Here is a 27623-nt window from a genome sequence, read left to right on the forward strand (position 1 = left end):
TAACTCTTGGTCAAAAATGTCAAGTGTTCAAAAACCAGTCTGTCTGTGTATATTTCCTCTTTAATCCTTTCAAGAACAAGAATAAAACTCAGAACACTTTTGCAGAGGTGGATTTCCACTGAAATGTGGATCAGATCCCAGCAAATAGCAACCCATGTAAGGAAGTGTTCTGTCTTTGCAAGAGCCAGGCTTTTACCATGAAGGCAGTAACAGCTATTTTGATATCAACTTTGTATATAATACAGAGGCTCAGCACTCAAAATCACAGAAATCAGACTCCAAAGGGCAGGCATGTTTCATGCTGCCTTTCATTGTTACACTAAAAAATTTTGCTTCTGGTTTTATGTATTGTAGAAGTCTTCGCATTTAAGTCTCTCTCAAGAATGGGTAGAATTCCCTATCAACAAACTAATGCAACAGCAGTCATTATGAATTCAGTCCTTTTCAGAAAGGTTTCTTGCCTAAATAAATACAATTGAACGTTACATTCAACCATGTTGTGAAACTGGGTAACAGTTCTTTGTTTAGTCATATAACATGCAGCTCTGTTCCCTTCACTTATCAGAACAGAGGCAACCGTAGAGTCAGAGAAGAACAAGATGTGACCTTGAGAGATTTAAAGAATCATAAGCAAGAACAATTTTTTTTCTAAATTGACTAGTTATACAAAAGAAGTGGGACCTTGAATGTAATTTGTTTTTATATAAGCTGTCCCACATACAAACATAATAATGGACCCTCGTCTACACTGATATTTCTATTATTTAGAGGCTGCAGTGGTATACAAATATAATTTTTGGTGGTGGAGGTGGAAAGGTGTAATCATGTAAGCCTGCGCAATGTTAGGTATATCAGAGAAAGGTATAGATGGTACAGTAGCAGCTGCGCTAACTTATGTCCCTTTATATTCTCTTAAGAAAACACCACAGAACGCTTCTAAATCCTACTGCTAATTCCGCTGTAGAGCACTGGAACATAGCACAGTGTGCCTCCAAACAAGCTCAAAATGAAACCTGCTAATTTTAGTCAGGGGTGGCTCAGAAGGTCAAATCTAAGCAATAATGTGTAGAAGAACACCCACTCACCACCACCTCTTCCCCTCCAATATGAAAATCTGTTTTAGATGAGGTTCTGTTGTGCTATTTAATACACAAAGTGGAGTTCATAGTTTGAATATGTGCAGAATTAGTATTTGTTTTCATGGATTGCAAGTGTTTTTAATAAATATTCCAGGCTTGATATTGCTAGAGAGGATTTTTACCATATACTTTACGTTGGTGAGTTGCCTAGCAAGTTCAATGAAATGAAAATATTTTCTCTGGCATGCAAGCAAGTTCTGAAAGGGCTTAGGCAATATTTCTGCTGCAGAAAATGTCAGTTTAGACCTGCCTAAGTTCTGTTCTAATTTGAGAATTTCATTTTATTTTTATTAATTAATTTAAAAAATGAAGGCGAGCTATTTGCTTATTCTTTACTTATCCTTTCCAGGACACCCAGGACACTGTATGTTTATTTAGAAAATGCACCAGGAAAATAGCACAGAGAATTTGAGTTGTGTGTTGAAGTAACCTGCTTGCAGTTAGTTAATTAAAATATGTAAGAACTTAAAGTAAATAGGTGATAATGTTCTACGATTTAGGTTGTGAGCAGCATGAGAACAACATATATACCTTTCCGCAGCAACCATTTCATGGCCGTAGAGAAGTCAGTAAGGTGAGGGGACCTAATGGAGTGAGAACCCTTACATTTTCTTTTCTTCTGCTCTAGCTTGTGAAACTTGTATTTTTTCCTGTCTGTGGTACAAGGACGCCTACGTTGTAGCAATTATAAGTAAACCACGACAGGCACTAACAAATGTTTTTATGATCATCTAGTAGAAAATGTTATTTTTAAAGGTTAAGAAGATTATTGTATTTATTGATGTGAAATTATCTGTAATATGTTTGGTATAAAATACTAGTATTTTGCAGGGTGGACTTTATTTTGTTTCGTTTAACATAATAAAGTGCTTCTAGATTGCAGGCCACCAACATTTGTCATGCATTTGACTTACAAAACATAACAGTTAAAAGTGATATATTAAGTTATGGTTTGCTGAAGAGAGTGAGATTTAATATCATTCACCACAAGGAGGCTGGGAGCAAGGAGGTGTATTCCCAGTCAGTGTAGACCAGTTAATTATAATTTTCCTTTCATTTCCACATCTGTGTCTTTAGTATATGTTTTCATGTCGTCAGTTTTGATTTTATGGCTGAATAGCTGTATATCAACTTCATTACAATTTGGATTGGTGCTGGGTAACAGCAAACCACAAAAGGATTCAGTAAACCAGAAGTATGAAACACTCCATGTTTCCTTGTCCTCCAGTGTGTTTTTCCTGATACCCAAAGTTTCTTGCTCCATGCAGTGAGCTGGCACTACAAGAACCGTGGAGGGAGGCAGCAGGGGTTTCTTCCACTGCCTGTTGGCCTGACCACACCTGAACACCAGAGGCTGTAGGGAAAGTAACGCACTTGTGCTCACTTCTGTGGCAGTCAGCTGGTACCTGAGAGACTGCCAAATGATTGTATCAGTACGTTATCACTGAGAGAAGCAGATTTTGGTTTTTATGGTAAATAGTAACAAAAGTTCTACTTGGCCTCTGAATTGTTTGTGAACCATTGGTCTCATGCCTAAGAACTTGAGCATGCAAGATAATCTAGTCATTAGACACCTACCTGCTCACCTGTGATGATGGTATTTGGAACAATGTATGCTTTGAGAGGCCAGAGATTTCTCATACCAAATGCATTAATTTCCCCACTTGATGTCCTCCAGATATTATCCTCTAATAGTTGCAGTTTGGAGAACTTGGTGAGTTAGATCATTTCCCTTTATGTGCACAGTCTCTGCCATTGTTCTTCCACAGCGTCTTGTCTTCTACAGAAACTTGAAATTTTCAGAATTTGGGAAGTCCTAACTGCTAGTGTAGGTGTATAACTCAGGGTCCATGCTTCAAGTCTTGAGACATCTGAAGATGTTAGTTTTGTTTTGCGTGTTTTAACCTCTTTCATGGGTAAATGCGATCTGCCAGGACATTGTGCCTGTAACGTCCACATCTAAGCATTGTCCTTCCTGCAGATTCCAACAGCAATTTTTACTTGGTGTTTGTTTTTGCAAGACCTTTGTGTTTGTTATTGCAGTCATAGTTAACTACAAGAGGACATTTCTAAGTTGTTCTGTGGTTGCAAGACAATACCGTTTAGGAAGCTTCTTGCTGGCATTCTTAAAAGATCCCCTAAATATATGCCACCTTACAATTCTCAATAACAGGACAATGACAAGGGAATAGCGACCTGACCAAATCACTGTCCTTGATTGATTGTAAATCACCATACATGTTAGAAATTAACCTCTACCTTGTTCTCTTGCTCCCTTTTGACCATGAACTTATTTCAACAGAAAAATGTGTATGGACAGGAGTTACAATTGGTAATTAATATTTTAGACAAATTAGTAACATTTCACCTTTGTTTGTGTGCTCTTTGGGTCCTCTGGTTCACTTTTCTCAAATTGTATCAGTTTGCCCTGTGTATCCTGACTCAGAGACAGTAACATGCATTTGATCAGCAGAAACTGAAAGTAGCTTGCGAATGCTGACAACATTCTTCTCAATGTCAAGTGGACCTGACTGCTGGAAAGTTAGTATACTGCATTACATCACAGAAAACTTGTGAAATTTAACAGATCCATTTGGCAAAATGGTTTGAAGTACCTACAATGAAATGTGCAGTCACATAAATAAATATACATTTCAAATTACAAGTTTGCAGTGCTGAAGCAGGTATAGAACACTAAGAAGTGAGAACTTGAGGCTGTAGTAACAGGTAGGAATAAGCACCAATCCATTTCAGTTGTTAAAATTGTATTGAGTATGACCTATACCTCTGCTTTATACAAATCTATTTACCTGATAGTTTTTAAACAGGTAATACTTTATTTCTGTTTGCATTATTTGCCACCTCATTAAGCCCATGCATCTACCTGTCTGGCTTTACCTGAATGTGTTGGTAAATTCTAGTAATTAAGGAACAGAAGTAAACGTTTTACTGGTAAATTAGGTGAAGATCAGTTCAAGCAACACATTGCATTCATTGAAATACAGCAATTAGGAGCTTTTTAAGCAGCCTTAGTGACTCCATTGCCTAGATGAACTCTGAAGGTACAATTCGTATACAGAAGCAAGTTCCAAAAGATCTCATTTTCATCATTAATCTTCTCAGTAAAGTCAGTGAAAGGAAAATGAGAGCATAGCTAAAGACAAAAAAAAAAAAAAAAGTGAAGAAAATAAAAACTTTGAAATAGCTTGTTGAAAGCATGAGCTGTTACATCATTATGTGCTTGCAACAAGTCGCTAACCACTGTTCCTGTGAAGCCCACAGGGTGACTGCAGTTGTACCCAGTCTAGCCTGGAATCCAAAAATGAGCTGCCATTCTCTCAGCTGCCTGTTGTTGATAACAGGGTGTATTAGCTCAAAGAGTATTGGCTCTTGACTGATGCTGACATTCTGTACAGTTTTTCATGAATTGTCATTTAGCGTGGGTGGTACTTAAGCTGGGGGTGAACTGCTGGTATACTTTTTGTGTTAGGACCTAGAACAGCTTTTCTAACATAGGTAGAACTGAATGAGCTCTGGCAGCAATAAGAAAATTTCCTTAGACCATGTTTTTCACATATACATCCATGAGAGGGTTTTAATACCTTCCATGGCCTATTCCACCAGTTGTTTCTATGATGCATTTTTCTAGTCAAAATCTGGAGCCTTGGTCCTTGCAAACAGGAAGGAAATGTGTTGGTGTACGCTCTGGCCTGAGGTGCCGTCCTGCTTGTGTTACATTCTGCATATGACTCCAACTGGTCAGCTGCCAAACTTACGTTCAGGCAGAATTTGTTAAATGGGCTCAACCTTAGCAGTGATACTCAGAAGCTGAAGTAAGAACTCAGGCATGTTTTAGACACACACTTCTGGTGTTGCAGATGCTACCACCACCACTTGCTGTTCCCCTGTTCGTCTTTGTTCTTGTTGCTGTTATACAGACTGTTGGTTTTTAATCTCTTCAACAGCTGACATACTGTTTTACAGTTTAATCATTCTGCTGCTATCCTTGCAAACCTCTGTGTTTCCATAAGGCAGCAACCGTCAAATATTAGCCAGGATTTAGTTATTTACTTTGGCTCTTTGCATAAGGCTAAGACATGCTTTTTATCTTTTCTGAAAGATACATTTACTGTCAGGGAAGAATGGATTAAAATGTGTTCTTTTTACTTAAAAACTGTTTGCACCCTCCTTGTCTGTGAGTACCGTCCTACTGTAGGTTGGCCCTTTAAAGAAAAGGGGGGAATTTATTTATTATTAAGACATAGGAAATTATTATTCTTTATTATTAAGACATAGGAAATTACAAGGTTCTTCAACTAAATTGTCTTTCTGGGCATCTAATGAAAGCGTTTAATCTTTTATTATGGAAGAAGGCTACTGTTTTATTTCAACTACATTTGTGCAAATGGAGAATTTGAAAAAGTGGAAGTTCTATAGCAAAAATTGTCACAAGTTTATTTCGGGAATCACTGGCAATGCTTAAAACTGAAGGTGAGGCTGACTTATTCACTTGTCCCTTCAGACTTCAAAGTCTATCTAGTTGAGTTAGTTATGAAGATTTCTTTTTTCTATTTTAAAACGTGTCCATTTACTTCAAATATGCCATGGTTTTGAAGACTGAAAAGGTGCTCAGAATTTCTTGCAGAGAGAAGGAGAATGTTTGTTTTAATAGATAAAAATATGTGAGGAAAAGAAAATTGCTGAATGAATTAACACGAACTTTCTGTCATTCTTTTTAAAATCTGGGTTTGGACCAAGTGGCTTTTCTCCTTGATAAAAAAAAAAAAAAAAAAAAAAAGATTGTCAGCTAGACCTTTGGCACCATTTGCTTTGTGCTGTGACTCTATTATACTTCAGGGAGAATATTTTGAACCAGACAGTACAGTGTGACAGCAGTGCAACCATGTCGTCTCAAGGAGCACTTGGTGACTTGCTTGGCAAGGCAGCACTGTATAAATGATAGCCTCAGCAGGATGCAAACTAAAATGACTTAAAATGTTATCCACTGCTGCTCAGTTTATATCCAGAAAGACGCTTTCTTTTTGTTACAATTTTATTACTATATCAGTTTATTATTTTATTATTATTATTCAGTACTAGTTTTTTCAGCTCGTATTTCTTAAGCTTGTTAGGCTTGAACAGTGTAAAATCAATATTTCTGCTAATTAAGGTGGTTTTGAGGAGCGGATAATCAAACGGTATAGTGAATCATTAAAAACTTACGTGCTAATATTGACTGGCATTATTGGCACAGAGTCCAAAAGGCCGCGGACCTTCCCTCTTATATTTTTCACAGCAGAAGCATAACACCCTAAATGCTGAGAACATCAACTTTTTAACAGTAGAAAGATGGCCATTCGGATGTAAAAGGAAGTGCAGTGTGTTAATGTTCTGGGTGCTCATCTATAGTATTTTCCTTCCTAGCATTTAACTTAGCGATAAGTGGTATCTGACTTCAAAGGGCCTTACTTTGTTTCGGAATAGACAGAAAGTTCCTGCCACTTATGAAAATAATGGATCATCTTCATTTTACATCAGTCTTTGCCAGTATAATTTTACCCCTCAAAAGATGGTTTCTTCTTGTCTGACACTGAGCCATGCCTTGTTTTATTTGTTTGCATTCACTGTGGCACGCTGCTGCTGCTGGCTTCTGGCCTTGTCAGTGGGTGTTGCTGAACAGGCCTGTAAGTGACGATGTGCAGTCATCTCAGGATGACTTTGTTCCCCCGGTTCCCATACCATGAAACTGGGACACTAGACATTGTAGAGCACCATTTTATTCTACACGTTTGACTGATTTTTGCTTTAGGACCCCCTGCTCAAGGACCTAGTGTTCCCTGTCAGAGCTTCCTTCTGGACTGGTTCCCCCCATCCTCAGAGAAAACAGGTTTCTTGCATGAATAAACTGCTCAAGCTCCCTTACATACAAGTGATGCCTCTTCAGCAGGGTTACTTCAGCCTGCATCATGTAAAGAGGCTGCATGTTTCTGTAAAGGAGAGTAGAAGAGAAATACTCAAAATAAATGTATTCACTTCTCAGGTTTGAAGTGTAACACTCAGTAATCTGACTTGGACCAAGGCAAATAGTGTATCTGCTCAGAGTCTCTCTCTATGCTTTTTTTTTTTTTTATAGCTAGACCAATGCTTAAAGAGTTGCTATGTCCATGTAGTTCCTCATGCCCTTGGTGCCGAAAGGAGACTTGGCTTCCTTGTAGAACCAAAGTGTCAGAGTTGGGTGGGCAGCAGGCAGAAAGATCTGGAGAGGAACTGTGTCAAGGATCATTTGAGCAACAGAAAACAATAAATGAGTTTCCAGTGTATTTCCTGAGAAAGCTTCTCCCTCAAATGGTATTGTAAGTTGTTATTGTCTAGTTGGAAGTTGAAAGGAAAAATATCTTTTGATGCAAGTATGGTATTTATCATTCTTGTTTGAAAGAGCAACTTCCTCGGTTGGCACATGGAGTTTTCTAACACTTGCATGTTTTCTAACTCAGGCAGGCTGTAGTTTTATTCCATCTCTTACAATGTCCTTTAACAACTTAACATTTTCCTCTGTGACTGAAAGAAATCAATCTTACGTCCTGTAACACCAACACTGCAAGTTCAGCTCCTGTGCTGGGTGCTTCCTATTTACAGATGCTGAAGAGCTTGTATCTAAACTTAGGGAGAAGGGTGGGTGTTTACCATGCTTCAGAACATGGGACAAGCTACAAGAGGACTTTGCAGGGGGTGAGTGACCTCTGTTTGAGGCTGCCATGTGTGGATCTTGTCCTGTGTCGAGCAGAAGGTGATATTAGCTGGCACTTGAAAGTGGGGGCCAGTAATGGGGGGTGGGGAGGAAGTACACAGTCACTGCACCAGGGTCTGAAGTTTAAAAAGAGACTGTGAACATTTCAGTTTATGAAATCTGCTTGTCTATGTTGTTGGGTCTCATGGCTCAGTTATCATGATTCTCTTACAAGACCTTAAGAGGTCTTGTGTTAGCTTACACTGTAGCTGAAGCATTTTACAACCTCTGTCTTCCAAACTTGATTCTCTGATGCCTAACCAGGAAGAACTGCACTTGACGCTGTTACCTTTCCTCCAGAGAAGCTATTAATTTGGGTTTCTCATGTAGGTAGTTCCTAGTATCTTTAGGAACTTGTGAGAACTTAATATCTTTACTCTGTTGTAAAAGTGAGTTGGCAGCTTCAGAAGTTATTGCCAGCAGAAATGCAGACGGTGTAACCATAAAACCCTACCAGGCTTGAGGAAATGAAGTGAATGAAGTGAAATACCACTTGAAAGAAGTTGTCTATAACTGAGTATGCAGTTAAAGAATGAGTTTACAGAGGTGAGAATGTAAATGCTCAAAAATCAAAATAATAAAATTTTAACTTATTAGTTAAATTTGACTTGGATGCTTGCAGTTTAAAGAAATTCCTAATTGGAAGGCATCCTAGGGTTAAGCATCCTCTACTTCTGGCTGTTATTTGTATTTTTTTCCTTGTTGATATATGTGAATGTGTCTATTGATTGGATTGTGAGCTTGCAGCAAGGTGAGAAACATTAGTCTTTAAATGCCGATTTGTACAGAAGATCCTATGCACCAACTTGTAGGATTCTTTATTATTTTATTTTTTCAAGAACCATAATTCTTGCTGAGCTGAGAGCTTTTTCTTTTTATTTGTGGGCAGTAGATATTATTGTATCTGGCTTAGAATTGCTGTAGGCAGTGTTGGAGTGCCTGGAAAATCTGTCGAACTGATCTTAGGAATGTCAAGAAGTTGTCAATTGACCCTAGAATTATACAGCGAATTAGCAAATGTAGTATCCTGAGGGTAATACATTCTCTGATGATTTGGTCTTATAATGAAACTATAAACAGATCCCCACCAATTAACCCAATGTTTAGGACCAAGAAGTATTGTCACATAATTAACTCTTTAATTTACCCAAGGGGTTTTGTCAACCTGCCTTAAATCTGCCCAGGTGACTGGTGTAAAGAGCACGAGGTCAGGTGGGCAGAAAAGTCCAGAGAAGGTGGCCATCTGCGTTTCCTTCTGGACAGATGCTGTCAGTGGGAAGCCTCCAACCTCAGGGAACCATAAGACTGAGCTCTACACATGGTGCAGATGTTGTGTGGTTGTTGCTGGGTATGGGTTAGGAAGCTGTTGTTTCACAAATAGTTACCAGCCCTGCAAGTGGTGGGAACAGTAGGGGAAAATTGTACAGACAGCTTTGATGTGAATTGTACCACAAATTTTCCCAGCATCTGTGCAAGTAAGGGCAGATATTTTTGTTCTGACTATAATTTTGGCCTGGAAGAGCAGTGAAAGCCTGTGGCACAACCACAGTTGTTACCATTTTTACATTGTCTCAGAAAATCCCCTCTGGTGCTAGATTAAACAATGGCCTCAGCTTCGGTGAATCAGCACCAAGCTAATTTAAGATTTTTCAACAGTAATTTATACAGATTGTTCACAATGTGAATTTTGAAGCAACAGACATCCTAAAAAAATAGTCTTATCTTTTGGGGTTAGCTAAAATTCTCTAAAACCAGTACTGGGCACAGCTGGAATTGGTTGGCAGGGTCTGGCCATTACACCACGAGCTGCTGAATGGGTTGAGAAAACCACATGACATGATCAGAGTATGAGTGCTTTCACACGTGCTCCAACTCTAATGCTGTTGAAGTGGTGGCCATACAAGAAGACTTGATGCTTACAAGTAAAGTATGCCAAAGGGCAAAAAGTTCAAGCACTCGATGTGGTTGGGAGGAAATCAGTTTCCATAGATCCAGTTGCAAGGGCAAAACAGACAGGACTTGCTGGCAAAAAAGCTGTCTTTCTTAAAAGAGTCAGACTGCCTTCCTCATCAAGATCTCTCACAGCAAGGGATAACTGACGAACACAGGAAAAGAACTAAGTTTCTTTTCTCATTAACACCTAGTAGTGTCCTCTTCAAGTCACATTTAGGTCCAGGCCAGACAGGTGTGTACTAATTTTAAGGTAGAAATGAACTTTCTGGAACTCAAAACCATCAGGTGACCCAGTATCATCTTCCTACTGGTTTTACGGCAGTCCTCAGCCCTGAGCTTCACAGGATACAAGACCAAATATATATCATAAATAAGAGAGGGGAAGAATGCTTTCCTTTTCCTGTTAGCCACCAAACACTGGAGGTCACCATGTAAGGTCATGCTTTATTTATTCCAAAGGTCCACCCTGGCACAAGCGACTTTCTGAACCAGACTGAGGTAAGTAGGTGCAGCTGGACACTCTGAACATCACTCCTAAATTTTGTTGTGCTCTGTTCTTAAGGAGTCCCTTCTGCAGACCTATCCCTGGCAGCGAAGTAGCTAGTGCTGTTGTGTTTGCTTTTGAGAAGAGGCGAGCCTCAGTGCACTTTTCCCTCCATTGTCATGAGGACTTTCTTTTGCTTTCCCAACAATCCTGCAAGATGTGCATTGATAATAGTAAGAGCAGTCATTCAGGCAGCCTTTCCCTGGATGAACCAGTTTTTACTGTCAGATTGGTTGCAGATGTCAAGGTGCTCTTGCAGCTTGTCTGGGATTGATGCCACTCATTAGTCCTGCTTTCACTGCTCCTGGCCACACATGTGTTAGCTGGTTGAATAGCCCTTCCATAGGCTTCTGTCCTCCTTCCTGGGTAGTTATGCATAAAGGAAGGTATCTCCGTGAGGAAGCTTGAAAGCTCTCCCAAGAGGATAATCTTGCTGAGCAGCATGAAGAAAGTAAAAATAGAGTGACATTATTACAAGTTCTACGGCAAAATGAGTAGCCTTCAAGTTTGAGAGTTCAACAGGAGTGCACAGTTTATATCCTAGAACTCATTGCCACAGCATGCTGAGGAGGCCAGCATGTGGATGGGTTCAAACACGGGTGAGACAAATTAATCGAGCCTTTTATCACGATGGTATGAGTGCAGCTACGTGGACAGGAAGTTGCCAAGAAGTTGTGGTCGCTGGAAGCAGGGGAGGCATTCCAGAAGAAAGATAAATGTATACTTGCCATGTTCGTGCTGCCTCTCTCAGAGGACCTGCTGATGACCAGTGTTGGGGACAACATATTGGAAAAAGCTCTGAACCCACCTAGAACAGCAGTGCTTGCATTCCCTTCTCCACCATTCTTTCCTCTTCAAAGTGCTTTGGGAATTGCAACGTTTGCTGTCTGCCTCTACAGATGGGACCACTTCTGTCTGTGATGGTGAGAGGAAAGAACTGTCACACTGTCCTCCCGGCTGGGTGCTCCAGTCCAACCTGACCCCTCTGTTTGGGAAGGGAGGGATTCATTAATGTATACTATTTAAACATTCACAATAATACTAGCTTCACAGAGGGATTTTTCTCATATTCTTCTGTGTTTTTAAAAGCTACTTAAATTTCAAAGAGGGGGATTTCCACATACAAAAATTGCTTTGGTCAAATGAACCTGATGTGTCTGTACATACACACTAAATTGTCAAAAAGATTTGAGTTGTTCTTTTAATTTGTTGATGAGGTTTCCGTTGCTTGATTGTTTTATAATTCATATATTAGCCGATCAGAAAATGCAGAGTTGAAGGGGAAATTCTCCTTCAGGAAAACTAGACTACTTTAATTTAGTCTGGAAGGGACATGGAGGAAGTCTGAAAATTCGTCACTTGCAGAACACTATTGAATTAAGTTAGAGGCCCTAAGCTAGGCAGATTTGGTTACACTGTCTTGAATTCTTGTTATTATACAAGGATACAAGTCAAATACCACAGTGAAACCAGACCTTGTCTTAAACATGAATTGTCAGGAGGGACATCTATACGTAAGCCTCAGGCATCCGTATGTAAGATTGGAAGTGGCCTGCAGAGGTCTCTGGCCCAAGCCCTGCTAAGAGCAGGTCCAGAGAAAGCAGATTTGTCCATAAAGTAGTGAGCAGACAAACTGCTAACCACAAGTTGAAATAAGGTTTTCTGTGTGTCGTATAAGTCTTAAAGTAAATTGCTGATTTTTTTTCTGTACATCTAATGCTTCAAGATGGTTTCAATTTTGTTGTGGTTTTAGCAGATCGGAAAATTGGTGCGTTACACAAGAAAGTGAGGTCCTTAATGCCACAGTCTTCTCCTCCATAGCTGTGAGAGCGTATCACCAGTTTAATTGAAAGAAAATGGGAGTGTTCTTAAGATACTCCGGAAGGATATTAGGCCCTAAAAATAATTTTTCTGCAGTGGATTTTTGTGTGATATCATCTGCATTGATGTGTAAGATCTTGTATGTGACTGCCTTTTAGAAAATACTTGTCAACTAAAAGCATCCTTTCTGGTATCCCCTTGATGGCCATGGCTCATGGGGCATTAGCCATCAAATAAGGATCATCTTTTCAAATCTAGGATTGTAACTCTAGCATACGGAGCTAATTGGATTTGGGAACCAGAGCAGAGGAGATTTGTTTCAGGGCTAATATGACAGTGCAGCTACATGGTGTGGTTTTGTTTATTCAGTTGAGCATGTGTAGCATTGAGCAGGAGCAAGATACTACAATGGTTAAGCAGTAAGTGGTTAAACACAGTACTTAGGCTTGCATTTTTTTAAGTGGGATTTAGGCTTGCATTTTTTTAAGTGGGATTTTCTGAAATGTCTTTTGAAGTGCCACAATGCCATCTACTGGCTCACTTTCCTGTGTTTTTTCCCCAAAGGGGGGTTCTTTTCTATATGGTATTTTAAAATGGCAAAATAAATAATCTGGCACAGAATGAACAGGATTTTTTTTTTTTGTAATGTGTGTATGTTAAAGAACAAAATTCATTGCATATATTAAATAATCATTTCTAATCTCTTGCCAGTTAATCTTACTCTCCTTTTGTTAAAAGTAGCTCTGAGATGATTAGTACTTCAAGGCACTGAAGGGATCTCAGCTTCCTGTCTATATCCCGCATAGTAGCTTTTTCTGTCTGTAGTCAGTTAGTTTCCCCTTTTGGTTCAATGTTTTCATACAGACATGAATACTAAGAAATATGTAACCTGTCAAGATAGAAAAAATGAGAAGTGTCATGTCAGAAATTATTTTGGATGGAATTTTCCACTGACAAAATTCTAGATTCAATGTATTCCCCCTTAATCGTCTGTTATTGTTTCGTTGCTTTGTTTTGTTTTGTTTTTTCCTGAAGTGTTTTTGAACAATCTCTTCAAAGTTTAGCAACAAACTTCCAAGGACCAAAGCTTCATAGTCTTTCTAACAGCTTTTATAGAGAGGTATGTATTAGAAAATTTTCTCAGTATCAGACTGCTCATAAATGAGCTGTCAGCAGTTACAAGAAGTTTTGATGGGTTCTTGTTCCTAATCAGTCTGCCTGATGCTATCTATGGAGTAGCCCTCCATCATCTTCTGCTTGCTGCCAAAAGAAACGAATAGGCATATGTAAAAATAATCCCCTGAAAAAAAAAAAAAAGGAACAGTAAATATGGGAAAACAATGTTATCTGTAGTTCGATTACTTGCTTTTCTTGAAGATATCTTCAAAGTTTTCCTCACTAATTGGTTATTTTGTCTTACTAAAACAGCCCTTCAATTTTAATTTGTCTTTCCCCCTCCACATTCAGTTTTTCATAAGAGAAATGTTTCATACTCCTGCCTTTCTTCAATCTAGTGAGGACAAGGATAAATATTTCTAATGGCTTGTAATTCTTTGGACTGGTTTTTAAATGGGCTTGTTACTCGCTGTAGTGTAACTCCAGAGTCATTCTAGACAAAACAGCCAGAAAAAATAGTCCTGGCTGCTTCCTAAATGGCATATAATGAAGGTAAATACAGATTCCTCTGCCCTTTCTGGCCTTTTCCCTTCTCTCCCTCTGGCATTCGGGAGGTCAAATGTATCTTGCCAGCCCCAGTTATTATCTGGGGGGGGCTGTATCTTGCTGGCAGCTGTGGGACGTAGGCGCTCCGTGTCTGTGCTGTTGGAAGAGCCCCCCTGGTGCTTCTCCAGCTGATATGGGATGGATGGAGGGGTCCGTGCCTGTGCTGGGGGTGTTCAGGCTTCTTCTGGGTTGTGGCTGCCGGCTGGCGTGCTGTACACTGGGAGCAGTGAAGCTGAAATGATTGTGCTTGGCACCCACCTTGGGCTCTGTCATACAAATGATCCCTGTCGGGAAGGTTGTGCTCGGCAGCTCGTCTCCTTCGCAGCGCGGGCTTCCCAGTCGTTCCCCAATAATCCACCCACAGGCCGTATGGCAGCCCTGCAGAGGGGAAAGCCCTCTGTGGCGCTCCCGTTGCTGTGCTGCTTGCTTTTGGCCAGCGTGTTTTGTTTGAGGAATGCTCGAATGTGTCCTGTGCAGAAGAGGAGAGGTTGTTCCCGGGCTATATTTGGCATAACCGCTAGCCTCTCGCTGCTAATTGTTATCGCTGCTGAGAAATACCAGGGCGAGCCTCTGCATGGCGTGACACTGAGTAAGGGAGATCTGGCAAAACCAGAAGAGCAAACATGATTATTTTATACCACGTATTCTATTAAATCTTTTTATCTTTTTTCCTGTTAAGTGTCCTGTGCTATTGCAAAGAAGGAAGAACTAATTAAGCCAGTTGCTGAAAATGTTTTGCCACCCACACTAGTGAAAAGAACTGTGTGTACAGAATTAGCTTTTACCAGCTGTGCTAAACGCAGTAATTTATCTTGGCCAAAAAATAAATAAATAAAATAGTGCTGCTGTAGTTTATTCCAATTAAACAAGTAAATGTAAGATACGCCCTTTATCCACACAAACATAGATATCTTCTGCTCAAGAGCTGGAGGGTTTGCAAATAATTATTTTCTCCCTCGTTAATTCTTTTTAATGTTTGTGAAAAGGGCTGGGCTGAGGAGCAGTGGGAAATTAACTCATTTGTGTACAGGACACATTCAACAAGCAAGTTGCATGCGAGCTTGCCCACTGAAGAGTGATTTGATGAGAGGACACTGGCCAAAATCTGAGCCTGCTCAAGATTGGCTCCAGCCCTGTGTGGTGCTGAGAGCTGTTCACCTCCGCACTGGAGGCAGGGAGGGTGACTCCTGCCCCAGGTATGCCTGGTGCTGGGTGGTGAAAGGTGCAGGAAGACTGCAGTCTCCACACTTTCACCTGCAGCATCTTCTGGAGTGATGGAGTTTGCAACTTTGCAACTACAGCCTCTGCTGAGGCTGCCTAATGACATTTTTTTGTCTCAGGTGTTTGGAAACTGAACCAAACCTGAGAATTTGTCTCAGGTTGTCCATGCTACAGTCTTTATACAGTGGTAACACACAGTCACAAATCTCAGCTGAAATTTGGCAAATCCATCCTTAGCCCTAAAATATCAACATACTTATCATCTGTTCCCTGCTCAGGGGGTTGAAGAGTTGAGATGGTCCAGACAATGCTTTTTCCAGCTGAATTTCCAAATGCTGAAGTCGTTGATTCCCAAGAGCTAGAGGAATCACTTCTGGTCCCCTGAGGATATGGAAGCCAGGAAGTTGTGTGCTTTATACAGCTTCCATTGTAACTCTTCCATTTAAAAAAAAAACCTCTTTGAAGTGCAGGTCACATTCAGGTGTGGGATTTGAATTTGGAGGTACTAAAATGCAAATAACAGCTGAACAAGAAAAAAAAAAAAAAAAAAAAAAAACTTTGGATATCTTCCATCAGAGAGAGTCAGATAAACAAGGAAATTATCTTTGTGATTCTGTCAGGAACAGATGACTGTAGTTTAGTAATATGTTAGAATTTTGCCAAAAAAGGAAGTCGTGTTAATGCAGAAAAATAAAAGCTCTTATTCCTTTCCTAATACATTTACAGATCAGCTAAGTGCTGGATTAGCCTCAGCAATAGGGACTTGACAAGTAAATATTTAAATAGATGAGGTGCTACTTTCTGTGTGAAGATAGAGATTAAATCCAAAGCATCCAACAGAAAATTTATCTTGGAAATAGGACTATATTTTCTAAAGATAAATTCAGCTCTTTCAAGTTTAATTATATCGTTTGAATGTGCACACAGATAAGCTCAGTAGCTATGTCTGAGGTATGTGTAAGGTAGCATCAGTGCAGAGAAAGATGTGGGAATATTAAAGTAAGTTGTTTGTTTTGTAAAAATGAGTTTAATTCTTGGTTTTATCAAAGCTTTAGTTTTCTTGAAGGGCAGAAAAAGGGGTTTTATGTGCCTTAGGTCTTGGGAAAGTGTGTCGGGTATAGGATTGACTTTTTCTTTTTTTTTTTTTCAAAATGTTGAAAGACTTTGAAAAGGTACTAAAGCATCTGTCAGCTTTACAAAATGCAGTGTACCTGGTGCCATCCTGTAACCAGCACCAACAAGTTAAGTGAGGACAGTATGAAGTCTTGAAGCAGACACGCATGACAATAATAAGCAGCAAATAATTAAACTGTGGCTGATCCACATTCATGTAAAAATTCAGCAGCATTACTGTGTCTTTCACCTCCCAAAATAAAGCACCAATAGGAGATAAAAATGTATTTTTTAAACATTCTTGTGACTCAAAGGCCATTAAAAAAATACAGTATTTTACTGGATATAGTGCAAAATATGTATTTTGATAAAGTGGCTGTTGTATGATACTAATCAGAAAAGTACGGCAGGCACTCCCACTGACTTTGGCTAATTTTGCTTATGCAGCTGCTATAAAACACAGGATTCTCTGTGTATGGCTCGGGCATTTCCATACCAAATGTGTCAGCATTGCCAGAGTACCTGTTACCCCACACTCAGTGTTATCCAGGTCTTTGTCTAGCTCTCTGTATTTTCAAGTACCAATGTTTTGTATACCTTGTCTTGCCACACTCAGTATCTTAGCCAAGTGAGTTTTCTGTTCTGCATGCTATGTTCAGAAGAACTCAGGCTATATTAAGTTTCTTCCCCTTATCCACATGGCACTGACTCTAGAAAAGCTGCTGCTTCTGCACTTAGCTTTCTGGAGAGTTTGATCTTCTCTGTGGAGGTGGAGGTTTCACATATAAACAAGAGAGATAAGGCAAGATGCTGAAGTATGATAGCAGGCAACAAATAGGAAGAGGAGAGGTGTGTGCCCAGCGATTGCCAGTACGTGGAAAGCAAGCAGAGATCTTTCAGGGTCAGCAAGCTATCTCCAGGTCAGTGTGCAGATCTGTTTCTTCCTTGGGTGCATGTTGTCTCAAACTTGCACCTGGCTGTTTCAGCCCCAGCTCAGTTGCTGCTTGCACTCCTGTGACCCACTCTGCAATCCATAGAGGGTCACCTTTGCAGCAGTAGAGGGATGCCTCTTCCCCCTTTTCTTACCCCTTTGCAGCTGGCCGCTGCTCCTGCCACCTGTGGTATTGCCCCACGTGCTTTTAAGATGGCATTTTGCCTGTCACCTTCACTTTTCCTGCAGGCCAAGAGGCTTGGAGGAAATAAGAGAAGTGAAACAGTGTGACTTTACTGAAGGAGCACATGATCTTGCCTACTTGTCATTCCAATGTTTTCCTTTCTTTTTAGGACCCTTACTTGTTATTTCAAGCTATATTAAGTGTGTAGCTATTTGGAGCAAAGGCCATGTCTGTCATGTCCACTTTGTCTCGTAAGGATAGTAGCAGGTCTGTGTAATTTATAAAAAAATATATATATATAAAAATAATAATAAATCCTCTTTTTAGTAAGAAATAGCATCTAAAAAGAAGAGTACCTTGCAACTGTAGTTCATCATACACTTCTGTGTACATATGTACGTATGCCCACAGTATTTTGTGTTAATCACTGCTGGATTAGATATGATTCTCTGCTGAAAAGTATCTCTTTAGGGGGACCCCCAGAACAGATTAATAAAAGCACTAAATAAATATTATGTGTGATGGGCTGAATAAAATCCTGCCAATTGTGCTTATGGTTCTAGCAAAACTACGTAATTTATCAATATGAAGAGAAATAACTTCCAGAGAAATTCTTGCCTGTTAGATAGTTTACTTCATGCCTTCTTTATTGAAAATTGAACAAATGGTAGTTATTTTCCTGCCTTTTCAAAAGCTTCATGTAGCACTGGCTGTAGAAGATGTTTTGGCTCAAAGGAACAAAGAAAACAGCACTTGTAAAACACAGGCAAAAGCAGAATATACAACATCTCTAACTTCTTAGCACCATGCTTCCTTTCGCTTTCTTTCCCATTCCTGGAACAAGTGGAATCACTGAAAATGAAAAGAAATGTCTCCAACATCATATAATTTATTCTATACTGATTCCAGCTCAGAAGAACTGAGCTGTAAAGAACCTGTGTTTAAACTGTCTTTAAGGAGCCAAATGCAGTTTTTTCATCACTCTTTCCTAAGCAAAAATAAATAAGTAGGCTGCTACAGCATTTAACATCAACACAAAGATTTGGTAAAGCACTGAACAGTTATTGATGAGGTTTTGGTTTGCTGTTTGGGTTTAATTACTATGAGCCACATTGGTGTATTTATTATTGCATTACAAAGTCATCAGAAATTACTGTCTATATTTATATAAAAGCCATTAAAATGTCTTTAGTTAATATGGAAAATATTTATGATAAAGTGTGTTGTGCATAACATCTGATTTCAGGCATGGAAAAAAAAAAGATAATTCTTTGTAATTACAATAATATCCACTTACTGACATTTGCAATAGGATTGCAAATAGGTAGACATTGTCCAACAGATAAGATAGTAGGTAAACAACTTACAACACCGTCTGGCTCTTACAAATAATCATTATTCTCATACATTTCTGTTCTTGTCAGTATTCACTTAATACACATTTTATAATTGTGCTGCAAGAAAACAGGAAAGGACGAGTTCTTCGTATGGTGTTAGAGGCCAGGATCACCAGCAGTATATGTAGTATGACAGTGGAGTCGTCAGTGGCTTTTCTTCCTTGCTGAGGTTCATCAGTGTGCCTGTAAGATAAACCTGTCAACTTCTCAGGTGCAACAAGATGAACCAAGCTGATTTAACATGTGTGTGCATGATATAGGTACATTAATAAACAGGACTTTCTTTCTTTCCCTAATAACCATGAAAACGCTGGTGTGATTCCTGGCTGTAGTAAAGGAACTATTTCTTCCCTACAAGCAAATGTGAAACAAACGAGAGAAAATTGCTATGTTTATGTGGAGATTGTTTTATACATATGCGTGTGTACGTGTGTATGTACACATATATGAAATAGCCTATATATATATATATATATACATATATATATAAATGTGTTTAATATGCAAACCCATCTGTGGTACATTAACTTTAGTTATCATCTACGTTTCTTTAAAAAAAATAATAAATGTTTTTTTACTGCTTCCATAATGACTCTCTCGGGAAATTGATTTTTAAATAATTGAGAGCTAAAGGAATTGCTTGCTTATGATGTTTTCACATTCCTGTGCTGTGGTGGCACTTTCACGTGTACAGACCTTGTCTTTACCGATAACACGATTCTACGCAGAGCAAGAGTGTTGTTGCCATCTCCTGTTAGGCTGCTCCTGGTTTTGTCTATCACACAAAATAAAGGGTGTGAAAACCTGGGGCCGGTTTGCCTTTGTGGGCAGAATATTGCTCCTGAGAGATTACTTCGGAAACTTTTTAAATGAGGGAGAGTTATTAAATAAATCCTGTTAATTTTTTTGTTTGTTTTTACAAATGGGGTGATGCATAGAAGGGACAGAGAAGGCAAACCATATGGGAAGCATGCAAGGGTAGTTTCTCTGGGCACCGTCTCATCACTTGATTAACAGTTGGTTTAAACAAACACACAATAGAAAATAAAGTTTCTATGGGGAGATTTGGAACTTAATTATGCTGCAAGCAGAGAGATTAACAAACATCCAAAACATCATTAGAAGAAAATACTTTATCTTTTGCTCCATTGAGCACTCTGTTTGCTTCCCATACAAATCTTATGTTGATTTTGCTTAGAAAGGGACGGTAAAAAATACCATTGTAAGTGTCTGTAGTCATATTGCATTAATTTACATGAAAGCGTACGTGATTGCAATTAGGAGGATGGTGTTTTCTGTGTGCTGGGAAACTCAGTCAAGGTATGTCAACATCCAGCTGTGCAAGGTGCTAAGATGCTGTCAAGGTTTGAGACCTAAATTGGTATTTTCCGTTCTTAGGTGTCAGTCCTACTAAGAGATTATAAACCAGATTTCTTGTTGTTTTGACTCTGAATTTGTTTCCTGATGCTGTGGCCATCCTTCTTCAGAGCCCCCCGCATGGCTGTACACCATGGCTGTACGCTGCCTCTTCCTGTTGGATGTTACCCATGCTCAGATCTGCTCCGTAGCAAATTCCCTGAGTGGTTTTAGGGCTTTCTGATTGAAATTTGTCAGTGACAGCTGACGCAAGCAGCTAGCTAGTGGCTGGGAGGCTGTTAGGTTTGGCAGGAAGATAACGATGAGTAGTTTGGGGACAATGAGAAGAAATATCTTGTTCTGCTGGCTCAGCGGGATTTGTTAGTACTCACAGTTTATTTACCACTCAATTATGTTTCTGTCAATTACATGGGGAAAAAATATGCACCTGGCCACTTTTGCCCTAAGGAGGACAAAATGTGGTGCTGGCTATTAAAGTGGACAGACGTTTTTAATATAGACAGAGCTGTCAAGGAAAGATGCCACCGTACTTTTCAGAGCAGAACCATGCCCTCTAACAGGACTGAGGCAAATCAGAAAAAAAAAAAAATTAAAACCTGGTCACCTTGTTTTCAGAGCTGCAAAAATATTAAGCAGTCCCTTCTCGCTCAGCTCTGAGCAGCAAACGAAAATCTTTGTGCCACCAGATGTGCCACATACCTTTAAAAGCTGAAGAAGATCCCATCGGTACATAGCAAGCGGTGGCAGTGGGTCTGCAATATCTAAGCCCCTGGCTTTGTCAGACAGGAGGGCAGCCTGTGGGGCTCAGACCCGATGTAGCGGTATGGCAGAGCTGGCCATGGAAGATGGCATGAAATAGTTTAATTTCTTCCTGGGGTCACTGCTGCCAGCCACGAGCAAGGGAAAGCACTTGTTTGTAAGTGAATGCGCAAACACCAAACAAGAAGCAGAGAACAGCTGTGCTACAGGATGAATCAGTGCTGACTGTTCAGTAACTTCTTTTTCCCCATTTGTTGCCTTGCTTATGTCCGCTGACAAATTTCCTTCTGAAAACATGGCTTGTCCTGAGTTCAGGTGGAAGGCAAGATTAACTTTCTCACATCCACAAGAGAAAAAAGGACTGTATAGAATAATACTAAAACTTTAAACAAGGATAAATGGTCAGGTTTTGAGACCTGGACGCGTCGTGCTTATTTTTAAAGTAGAGAATTCTGCAGACAGAATTGAATCATCAAGTACAGACTCATCCTGACATAGAAGTCATTCAGTAAGATCTGAAAAGCAGCTTTATACTTCTATTGATTGTCTCTTCCTGATGACAGAGTGGTTCTTTATCGTGCATTCTTTCCTGCGGAATCAAATTGCACCATTACCTTACAGAGGTAAATAAAATTATGGGCAACAAGGTTGCCGAGCAAATGCTAGACCCTTTTTCCACAACAGTTTCCTGTGATTAATGAAAATGCTGTGACACTGACCTCTGTGCTGGCTTCCAGCCATCTGCCAGAAGAGTAAATGGCATGCTGTGTATAAACTAAATGCGCATGCATGGTGAGGTAAGAACACTGATAGCTACTTAACTCTTTGAAAGCTTTGGGAGAATGATCCCGGTGATGCTTGCTGTTTGAAAGCTTCCTTTAGACTTAACTTCTGTGAGGGCGTGCTTGGAATGTTATTTCGATTCAGAGAGTTAATGAATGTCCGTGTGTCAGTACTGCTGCCGTCTTTCTGCTGATGCAGTTGATGTTTATAGACGCGAATTTTTCAACAGCTATAAATGGAACATATATTTGTTTTGTCTGAAGTGCATGGGAAACAGCAAAAAGCTTGATCATAATTTAAGAAATTTGAGGCCAGCGGTTTAAAAAAAGAAAAAAATTAAGTTTCAAAGTTCAGCTTAAAATGTTATGGAATAGCTTCTGGAAGTGAGGCAATAGAGCATGTCAGCTGCAGCAGAGTAGCAAAGTCACAGCGTTACTGGCTGTACACTCTGAAATGTGTGCAAACCTGTGGTTTGTTAAGGAAACAGCTCAACACACACATCTGTGACTTTATTGTGTTCAAGTCAAAGGGTACAGCGGTACATAATACCGCCTCTTGGCACGAGGAGAGAAAAAACAGCAGCTTTCATCTTTCTCCTACAAAGCCACGTGCCCTGGCTGAGTGTGACTGACTGAGAAGTCACGTACTCAGCCTCATCCCTCTCCCTGGTGGGTGGAGAAAAAATGGCAATTCAGGTTTCAGCATTTCTGTAATCTCCCTGAGCCTCCCTTTAAACTTGCTGCGCTGTGTGGGAAAGGTGTAAAGATTCTTTGGGGTCCAAAACACACAGAGGACAAAAATCAAGCACTCCAGCGTGGTTTGTGGTAAGGCAGCAAGTGAAGTATATATAGCCTGCCGCGTAGCCCCGAAGCAGCGAGTTCCGTTTGGTGACGCTTGGTGACAGCTTAAAATTTCTGTTGGTAACACATGACACGGTTATGTGTGGCCTTTGTTTTAAATGCTCACTACGCAGCATACAGCATAAGGAATTTCAGAAATAATCAGAATTGCCCGTATGCTGTTACTGACTTAGCTCTGAGTGCCTGAAGAGTGGATTATTTGCTGGCAAGGAGAACTGCTGTTCCTTTAAGAATGGCTGATACGTGCTCCCTCCTAATGAATATTTCAAGATTAAAATCAATGTGTTACATGTTTCAGACAAGGCTGTTAATCAAGATTAAATAGCTCATTTCCTAAAAGGCAATATTATCTACATTTATGTGAGCGTGGGCATATATGAGAAAATTCAAGAGCTGCTAGGATTTTTTCCCCTCAAACATAGGAAATGAAAAATGCTGAAAAAAATATTTCAGTATTTTTTTCTATTTTGAGAGAAAGTAAAGTTAGTGTAGTATTAAGTTCTGCTACATGTATTCTGCTTCATGTAATTAAGCACCTGCCTTTTTTGTCCTACTTCCTTAATTAAATATAACATTTTCAGTGGAAAGGACACAGAGCTGCTGTGTACCCAGGCCTTGGGGAGAGAGTTAGGGGCAAGAAATGGCATAATCAGTATTAAAAATTCAACTCCAAATTTTATACTTTTAAAATAAATGTTGTCTTCTCCTTACATTAGCCTACTTGCGTGAAACTTCTTCCTTCCATATCTCAACTGCTGAGCAAAGAGCTGTGTGTGACTGCTGTTGTTGCTAGCTACAATTTACCAATGTTACAATGCAGGCTAGAAAAGGACAGGAGGAATCAAAACAACATCAGTGTTGCATTTTTGTTATTTTTCATTTCCTCATCTCACTGGAAAACACAAATACATGAAGTGTGAATAACCTCTTGTGGTCAGTCCCAGCATGTGTAAAATGTTCCTGCTGAACTAACTGTACAGGTAACTTTTCACCATTTGTGAGGCAAAGAAATCGGGGTTCCAAATGAGCTGGAAAACAGGACCCTACCATGCAATTTATATCTAGGCTCTCCACCCAAAGGCGTAATCAGAAATACCTGCTGATAATATCTTTTTTTGTTAGTTTTTTTATTTTATCCTTCTTTTCATTTTTCTGAATATGCAGGCTGTATGCTTTTCTTCTGTAGTGATTTCTAATGTTAATGTGTGCCTTTGAGCAGTATCCCTCAACGTCATTATTTCAAGATCTTATATATGCAGCTATTTTACATATTCATTATTTTTCTTAAGGCCTAGGGCAATGAAAAATATTATTTAGAAAAAATGCTTATAGGAAAATGTCATTATGAAAAAGCATAATACATGGGCTACTCACTTCATGGTTAGTTTTTAATCTCCTTTGTGAAGTTTAAATTAAAATTATATATGTTTACTTTCCTTTTTTTCTAATATTTTGATTTGATTTCAGGTTACTATTGGCCAACTGTATTCCACGCAGAAATTGGTTATCGAGAGTCCAGGAAACACATAGCTATGAGAAGACTGATCCTGAAGCAACACTGGACCATCTTCAGCATCTTACAGTGCCACATACAGATGCATAACGTCACTGCATGTCTGAGCTTTTCTGTTCAGCAGAAGAAATGTCTGAGAGACTCAGTTTTTGGCAACCAAAGTGCTATTTTCTTATGTTTCACACATTCTAAAATGTATTGCTGTGATTTACAATAGCATGTAAGGTAGTCTTGAAATCTGTTTGCTTGTATGTCCTATGTGATAAAATAGTTCCTGTCCTAATTTGGCAATAAAAGTTCATTAAACTACCTGTAACTGGATACGTTCTCCTGCTGCTGACCTTTTCTCTCATTTTGTACGAAAGATATGTTAGATTTAAAACCCTTCATTCAGTTACTAAGAGTAAATTCTTACTTATCCTATTTCATTTAAAAATGTACAGCATCTGAATTAAATCAGTAAATACATAGTTCATTTTAAATATTAAAACCGTATGGTATGAACAGAGCAAGAACATTCCTTGATATTTCAGGAGTTGACAGAAAAGTTGCACTTGTTTCTTCAGTTTGAGAGTTAACAATGAGTTAACAAGAGTTAACAATGTGTCTCACCTTAGCTGCAACAAGGAATAGGTAGTATTGTATATGACAGAATGTAAGACTTGCAGCTTGAGAGCTCTAAAATATATTTTCACCACTGACTCCTTTTCTTTTTCTTTTTTTTTTTTGAGGTAAAGCTATTAGCATAAAGTACCAAATCACTTCATGCAAGATTTCCCTTTTTAACAAAATTCCTGGATTCAGTAGAAAAAAAAAAAAATACCTATGAAAATAACTCGAGTGCTCTAGATCAGGAATTGGAAGTAAGCTTTTACCCAGCAGAAGTGGAACACTCAGGATAGCTTTTTATTGCTTCTTTTTAAATCTGTAGATTAATCACCACTTTTAAGAAAATACATTTGTTTTTTTTTTTTTTAAAAAAAAAGCTATATTTTATATGGGTTCTGTTCATGTCACTTCTGGGCTTATATTTGTTTTCTATTAGAAACTTGAAGAAAAAATAATCAGTACAAAGCTTTTTAATAGCACTTACAGGGGGTTTCTTTGTTGTTGTGGTCGTTGTCATTTTAAACAGAAGCAGAAAGTCAAAACTAGTTCCATGACACCGTGGCCTTTAAAAACCTTTTACTTTTCTTGCTTCCCCAAATTCATCTAAAAACCTTTTACTTTTCTTGCTTCCCCAAATTCATCTTTGTTTAGACCTTCTACTGTTTTGCATTGCCCATGCTATGACAATATTATTCATGCAGAGGATAGACAAAGTATCTTAGAGCAAACTCCCAGTCCTCACAGCCATTTAAAGTATCCTTTATAATTTTGTAGTTATGTAGAAATGTATAGTAATGCATTCCATTAACTATATAGCGTACAGAATAAGATACTAAGACGACCTGAGACTACAAATTTAGTCTCCATTCTCACTTAAAAAAAAAAAAAGTACAGTATATCCATTTTTTATTAAAATGGAATTTAATTATTTTGATAAGCAAAATATGTAAGATTCTCATTCTAAAATGAGAACTTCATAACTGGAAATTTCAGTGCGCTTAAGTTAATGGATGAAAGTGTAGGAGAGGAAAGGTTATTATTTAAGCTTCCAGTGAACTCGAATAAATGTAATAACATCTTACATGTTTAGAGAACACAGGCTTGGAAGCAATGCCAGTTTTACACTCTAAGAAACTTGGCCATCCACAATACATGCAAAATCTTTCTTTAAAACAGCTTCATTACTGGCAGCATTACATACCAAATCAGGATCGGAGAATGTGTGCTAGGAAACAAAATAAACATCCTTGCAAACAGTGTAGTCCTAATGTATGAAGTGGAATGATTGCATCTGTAACGTTTTTACTTTTTAAACCTCAGTTTTCGAGGTATGTTAAAAAAAGGGGGGGGGGGGGCAAATAGAGTCCTTTTACATGCATGGTCATTTCTTTCAAAATACTAGTACCTATCGAAGATCTTTATTGTTCAGTTTCTGCTAATAATACAGCTGTAGATGTTACATGTTGTCATACAGGCATGCAGTCATGTGAATATGAAGTTTCTTATTAATTGCCTTAAAAGTATGAAGGAGATTATTTCTATGTTAAAGCCTGAAAATTATTTTGTTAAGTTTTGAGGGTAGATAAAACACTGCTGTGCTCCTAATTTGTGCCATCTGTTCCTGCTTTTTTGTCTCAAGGTTACCGCTCAGGTTCTCCCTTAGCTATCAGTACCTGTAAAGGAGCACTGGTAGTCTTCAGGATACATTCTACAGAAACCCATCAAGAAAAATTAAAATGAGATCCAGATTCTGTACTTTCCTCTTTCCCCAATCTGTAGTGCAGAGGTTAAGACAGTTCGCTTACTCAGTCAAGGAAAATTTAGTCCTTATTCCAAATTAACCGTCAGCTTACCATACAGTATTTATATATCACTTACTAGAAGTAACTTGAGAAATTTCTGCTGCGAAGGACCCAAAGCCTCTATAATACTATCCGACTTGTAAACACAAATGCAAAGGTATTAGTACACCTAAATGGTATACTCCCCAAATCCCACATAATCACTGCATTTTAGATGTCTATTCCCTGTTTGGGCCAGATCTGTTTCCTTTTCTCACCAATACGCATGTAGTGCACTCCCCATTACTGTTAGTTACCGGCCTGTCGGCTGTATGGGATTGGAAGATAACTAGAAATATTATTCTGTCTTTTCCTAATGTCTTTTTTTTTTTTTTTTGTCATAATGTACCCAGCTCTGTGTAAAAACAGCTTATCCATGCTTTACTGTTGAAATCCTACAAGCTACGGAAGGAAAATACTCAGAAACCTCACCTGGCTTAGGAAGCACAGAGCAGAAATAGTTGTAGGCTGGGACACCTCCTGTTTCACATTCACATGCACTTGCCCTATCCTTGCTCTTTTTTTGGCTTACTCACACTGTCACTGGTGGTGGCAGCGTGCTGGGGAGATGGCACTTTGGCCCAACCTCGTGGTTTCTGTGCCCTTAACTGCTGCACCTTCCCTGCTCCAGCAGCAGAGTTTACGTTGCAGTACTCATTAAATCTCTGTCTTGGCACTCTGTCAGTAGTTTTACTGGATGTTGTCAAACCAGTGTAAACAACGGGAATAGATCGAACACAAAGGAATGGTCCCGTGATTTATGTAGAGTGTTAACTGTTATAAAAGGAATATCCTTTTTCTTTATAAGAGAAGGCAGGCAGCTCAATAAATATCTATTAAAGCTGCAATGCTTTAAAAAAAATAACACAAAAACAAAAACAAAACAAAAAAAACTTGCTTTTGTGTTATACTGAAACGTTAGTCTGTCTGTGGTCTCAACAGTTTAGCAAGCTATTTACCTCAGTAGTGTGTGCCAAAATTTGACTATCTACATATACTGGTTTGTGATGTATTTTACAATATAAACCTGTAAACAGCTCTCCAAAAGGCAAAAAGAATACTTCATTCA

General features: G+C 39.0%; 1 protein-coding gene across 1 annotated transcript in view; it reads left to right on the plus strand.

Annotated features, from left to right (window-relative positions):
• LYRM4 (LYR motif containing 4) overlaps nucleotides 1-24425 on the plus strand; it is a 91046-nt gene extending 66621 nt beyond the window's left edge. The window contains exon 3 of the mRNA XM_068670810.1: nucleotides 24059-24425. Within this exon, the coding sequence (XP_068526911.1) occupies nucleotides 24059-24121 (63 nt within the window). The 3' untranslated portion in view covers nucleotides 24122-24425. The remainder of the gene's footprint in view (nucleotides 1-24058) is intronic.
• The last annotated feature ends 3198 nt before the right edge of the window (nucleotides 24426-27623 follow it).

Source organism: Anas acuta, chromosome 2 (genome assembly GCF_963932015.1).
Source record: "Anas acuta chromosome 2, bAnaAcu1.1, whole genome shotgun sequence".
Classification (NCBI taxonomy): Eukaryota; Metazoa; Chordata; class Aves; order Anseriformes; family Anatidae; genus Anas; species Anas acuta.